General features: G+C 51.7%; 1 protein-coding gene across 1 annotated transcript; it reads left to right on the forward strand.

The window, feature by feature from the left end:
• The first annotated feature begins 2479 nt into the window (after positions 1-2479).
• GARIN4 (golgi associated RAB2 interactor family member 4) lies at positions 2480-4595 on the forward strand. Its single transcript, XM_077763196.1, is given in 2 exon segments — positions 2480-4353; positions 4356-4595. Coding segments are annotated over 2 exon segments (1716 nt in total). The 5' UTR covers positions 2480-2834; the 3' UTR covers positions 4553-4595.
• Positions 4596-5844: the final 1249 nt, after the last annotated feature.

Below are 5844 nucleotides of genomic sequence, written 5' to 3' on the forward strand. Positions count from 1 at the left end.
GGACAGTGTTTTCATGGATCCGCCTGAGGTAAAACCTCAGAGGTCAATTTTGCCCATAGAGCATCCTTCTGTGTTTTCATAGTGGCTCGAACTCCAGAAGCTTCTCTATTTGTCTTCTCAAACACTGCTCTCTTGAAGGAATTCCCCCCAGGCTTAAAGGGCCAGTTGAAGATGAATGCCAACAAGAGCTACCATGTATTGAGTTAGATAATATGTGCAACACTTTACATGCTGTATCTCATTTAATCCTCAGTGACTGTTGTCCCCGTTTTACAGATGAAATGGAAAGCTGAGTAGCTCAGTGTATGTGTGTGTGAGAGAGAGAGAGAAAGAGAGAGAGAAAGAGAGAGAGGGGGAGGGAGAGAGAGAGAGAGAATATACACAACATAAAATCTACCATTGTACCCATTTAGAGCATCTAACTCAGTACATTCACGATACTGGGTAACCATCACTACCATCTAGTTCCAGAATTTACATCCCCAACAAAGTAAATCCTGGGCCTATTAAGCAGTCACTCCCCATTCTCCCTCCCTCCAGCCCCAGACAACTGCTAATCTAATCTCTATCTTTATGGATTCGCCTCTTCTGGATATTTCATATAAATGGATTCACACAGCATGTGGCCTTTTGTGTCTGGCTTCTTTCACTTAGCATAAAGTTTTCAGGATTCATTCCCCCTTGTAGCACGATCAGCATTGCATTCCATTTTATGGCTGAGTAACATTCCACTGTATGGATAGACCACATTTTGTCTATTCACCTAGTGAACAGGTGTGTGTATTTTAATGGAAATCTCTAATGTAGAATTTATTTTCAAGGACCGAATCTCTAAGGTAGGATTTCAGGAAGGGTTTCATCAAACTGGAGGATGAGAGTTGGGAGTAGGTTTCTTTCTCAGAACTTTCAAGTAATAATTTAGAAATTATGGAGGTGCCTGGGTGGCTCAGTCCGTTAAGTATCTGACTATTGGTATCGGCTCAGGTCATGATCTCGTGGTTTCATGGGTTCAAGCCCCACATCAGGTACCACTTTGACAATGCAGAGCCAACTTGGGATTCTCTGTCTACCTTTCTCTCTACCCCTCCCCCTCTCACACTATCTCTCTCAAATAAATGGATTTTTAAAAAGTCTTTAGAAATGACACATTCTGGGGCACCTGGGTGGCTCAGTCGGTTAAGCATCCTGCTCTTGGTTTTGGCTCAGGTCATGATCTCACGGTTTCATAGGTTTGGGCCTCACATCGGGCTCTGGGCTGGTGGTGCATAGCCTGCTTGGGATTCTCTCTCTCTCTCTGTGCCCCACCCTCACTCACACTGTCTCTGTCTCTCTCAAAATAAATAAATACATAAACTTAAAAAAAAAAGAAATTACACATTCTGTGGCTAGCTCTGTGGGGATGGCAATAAGGCAAGAAGTATGGTGGTACACATCCCCATGGGTGTCACTGCTTTCAAACTACTTGTGCATGGTAGGGAGGTTGCTACAGGAAGGTGTTCGGCAGGCTCTTAGAATTGAAGATTACATCTCGGGCCCCCGCCCCCTTCATTTCACTGGTGAAGAAGGGAAGAAAGCCAGGGGTCTTCAGAGAAAATAACTAGGTTTCCACACACAGGCTGTTTGCAGAAACATAATGGAGGGAAGGAACTAAGATGGCCGCCTGAATAATTTAATCTCGATTCAGCCCAGCCACTGCCTGAAGTAGTTGTCTTGGGTTCTCTCCATAACATATATACACCTGTGGAATTACACAACTTCCACCAGTGCATCAAACAGATCTTTTTAAAGGTAATTAAGTCAGTCTGGTTTGAACAAATGTGTGGCTGGTGCGAGCCTTCTTTGTGAAGGCGAAGTACTGGAGTGGTTCAGATCAAAGGCTTCAGAATCAGCTAGACCTGCATTCAAATACTACCTCTACCACCATTAGTTCTGTGAAGTAGCCAAATGATACCTCACTTTCTTCACCTGTGAAACGGGACGCTAGCAACAGTACCAAACTCAATGGATTCTTTTTTTTTTANGCCCCATCAAACTCAATGGATTCTTAACAGTCATACGTGAAGAACGTAGCAGGGCACCTTGGGGACGCAGTTTTTAATGTTATTATTAGTGGTTTACTGAGATTTTATGAAAGAGCAGACTAAGGACCAAGACTGCCAGTTCGAGGTTATTGGATAAAATGAAACCATGAGCTCAAATGACTCCAGTGCATCCTATCACCTTCTATTCCTATAGATTTTGTCCAGTTGCGGAATCTTTTGCATTTGGGGGAAGAGAAAAAAAAAAAGTCCCCACACAAAATGTTCCCATTTGAAGACATTTTTATTTTGATACGGGCCTGTCCTCTGTGGGGGCAGTGGGGGTGTTTGGGGAGGAGGCGGCCCTGCCCTGAGGGGGAGGTCTGGGGGATGAGAACAATGGGGTATGTGACAGTGACAGGTCACAAAGGGCAGCAGAGGATAAATATGGCTGCGCAGGGGCTTAGGCTGAGAGAGTAGTCAGGTCTCTCACCAACACTGCAGCTCGCAGTCGGTCAGGAAGATAAAATTTCAGGTGCAGAAGTGAGGTGGAGGAGGAAGGAGTCCGGCGTACATCTCTATCCCCTTGCAGAGTTTCAGTCTGGGGTCCAGGCAGCCCTACAGCACCCGCTCTGTAATCCTCTGAGCTCCCACCCTCACTCCTGTCTCTGGGAGGCTCTGAGGCAAAGGGTGGTGGCCCCCTGGGCCTGGGGGTTTGAGACACCTGCCATAGAGCCATCCGTGTGACACATACAGCCATCCGCTGCTGTACCCAGGAAGACCCAGGCACCGGCCTTGCCCGCACTGCCCCCGGACATGAGCCCCGAGGCTCTGCCACCGTACTACACAGCCCACAGCGGCGCCGGAGTGGGCATGTTCAACACCGCCATGGGGAAGCTACAGCGACAGCTGTACAAGGGCGAGTATGACATCTTCAAGTACGCGCCTATATTTGAGAGTGACTTTATCCAGATCACCAAAAGGGGAGAAGTAATCGATGTGCACAACCGGGTCAGGATGGTGACTGTGGGCATCGCGTCCACCAGCCCCACCCTCCCGCTCCCCGACGTCATGCTGCTGGCCCGACCGGCCGCCGGCCACGACGAGCCTGGCGGGCGCGGCCAGGCCACCAAGGGGAAAGGCCGCAAGGCTCCGAAGACCTTAGAGCTCACCAGGCTCCTTCCCTTGAAGTTTGTGAGGATCTCGGTTCACAACCGCGAGAAACAACAGCTGCGCCTGAAGTTCGCCACCGGCCGCTCGTGCTACCTGCAGCTGTGTCCCCCTCTGGATGCGCGCGAAGACCTCTTCGCCTACTGGGAAAAGCTCATTTACCTCCTGCGACCACCCGTGGACAGCAACAGCAGTACCTACGCCATCCCGGCGGAGGACATACTCGGCATGCCTGTGTTTGAGGAAGACGACAGGAGGAGCCCGGTAGGAGCAGATTTCCAAGCAAGGGGGGATCAGGACCAGGTCAGCATCAGGAGCCTCCACGCGGTCTCCGAGGTGTCCGAGGCCAACTCTGCAGCTTTTGCAGGAGGGGAGGGGACCCGTCAGTTCTCCCGTAAACCCGGTGTAGCCTCCGCCAACCCCAAACCTGCAGGGCTCAACAGGGAGCTGGCGGCGGCGGCGGCGGCAGCGGGGGAGGCGGCGNCTTTGAGCGTGGCCATCACCAGGTCAGCCGCGCCTGATCAGCTAGGCATGGCCGGGGCAGGTGCAGCCTCCATGGGGCCCGGAGGAAGCAGAGCCAACCTAGCCATTGCGGGCACCGCCAGCCTGTCCCCTCAGAGCAGGAACATGGCCTTGGCAGGGGCCGCGAAGACCCCCGGGTTTACTTCCGACTCCTCCACCAGCCTCCCCAGGGGGGGCGGCAGGACCGCGACGTTCACAGGGACAGAGGGCGCCCGCAAGACTGTGGCAGGAAACGTGGAGGGAGCGCTGCTCTCGGACTCGCAGAGCGAAGGTGCGGCTGAGCAGGCGGGAAGGCAGCCGCGCAGGCGCGGGCGGGAGCGCAGGGAGCGCGGAGAGCGCGGGGAGCGCAGGCCCAAGGAGCGAGCCTTCCCGGGCTCCCGTCGCCGCAGGGCAGCTGATGCCGGTCACGTGGCCGGGGAAGACAAGACCAACCGGAAATCCTCCATCCGGTCCTTAGCCGGCCACAGAGCCGCGAGGGAGGACAAGGACAAGGCCCGCGGCAGCCCCGGGGGCGGCAAGCGCGCCCCCCCCCAAGGCATCAGCCACTCGCCCATCCCCAAGGAGTCCAGGGCCTCCCACAAATCCGGGCGGGGCTTCTCCACCGGCGGCTCGGGGTCGGCCACCAAGAGGCTGGGCAGGGTGGGCTTNNAAGGAACGTCAAAGCCAACCTTACCAGGACCACGGCCTCCCCATGCGGCAGAGACGTGGACATGCTGACTAAGACAGTGGACCGGAGCGGCACGGAGGCCATCATCCCGGCCTCGGAGAACCGCCAGGGCCTGCAGAGCGCAGGGAGCGGGACGTCTGACATTATGGAGACAGTGACCTTCGACGCCCATTAGTAGGGCTTTCCTCATAGCCGTTTAAATAAAAAACCATATAATCTGAGAACGGTTGCGTTCTGTTTGAATTTCTAGGTCCTGCAGCCCAATAGTGACCTCACGGTGGATTTTGTGAGGTCAGCAGGGCTGCCGCCCTGAGACCCTGAGACCCTGAGACCCAAGGCTGGTCAAGGGCAGCCCCCACCTCACACTCCTGCTCAGAGTCAAAGGAGTGCTTCACCTTCCCTCAAGGCCTGTCTGGCTTGCTCCTGAGGGTCACAGCTAAAATCAAACTATGGCCTGGAAAGCTCTTCTTCCACCATTTCTCTAGAAATTCCCTCTGTGGGCCCATAGACTCAGCAAGAACAGGACTGCCGTACACTCAGGCCAGTCGTGTAGGGAAGAGGGTACAGCAGCATTCGTTGGCTTCAAGGAGGATTCTCGCTTGGACTTCGCAAATTCTTCCTTAGAACATGTGTGTCTCCAGGGTCTATTCCAGGACTTAGCAAATTCTTCCTTAGAACATGTGTGTCTCCAGGGTCTATTCCAATTCCAGGGAAGGAATTGGTTCTAAGACACTATGTTTATAGCAAAATAATAAAACTCTGTAAGCTGCCCAAATTCCCACCAATACAATTGAGAATACAGTAGGAAATGTGTAGAGATATACATACAGCAGTGAAAATGAAGGGCAGCTACATGCATTGGCTACACCCGTTGGCAGAGGAAAAAACCCATTCTCTGACTATAGCCTATTCTACTTATAGAACAGTTCAAAAACAAGATCAAAAACTATGATCAGAAGTAAATGTTTGAAACGGTAGATACAAACACAAAATTCAGGACAGTGGTTTCCCCCAGGGTGGAAGGCCAAGAGAGGATCCCGAGGTGAATGCAGGGCTTTCAGTGGTGTTGGAAATGTTCTACCTCCTAAGCAAGGTGGTGGGTGCATGGGTGCCAGAACGGTCCTAGAATCACCATGGCAATAGTGAAGTTGTTGCCTTGGAAATCCCTAAACGCCTTATCCCTATGTTTTCACTCTTATGTATGCACTATAGTGTTATGACCTTATTACAAGAACCTAGTTTGAAGAGATAATTTAATCCCTGGTTGGTTATTAAAGAGGAATATCACTGTTAAAAAAGAATAATATATGTATTTTACAGATAGGAGCACTTCAGCTCAGAAAAGTTGGAACCTTTGTAGAACAGTGAACCACCAGCCCGCTTCATTATGCAAGGCATTCTTGACACTATGTTCTAAAACACTCTGCACCAAATGGACTGGATTACGGGGAGGGAAGGATGAGAGCT

This window comes from Crocuta crocuta, unplaced genomic scaffold (assembly GCF_008692635.1).
Source record: "Crocuta crocuta isolate KB4526 unplaced genomic scaffold, BGI_CrCroc_1.0 scaffold3, whole genome shotgun sequence".
Lineage (NCBI taxonomy): Eukaryota > Metazoa > Chordata > Mammalia > Carnivora > Hyaenidae > Crocuta > Crocuta crocuta.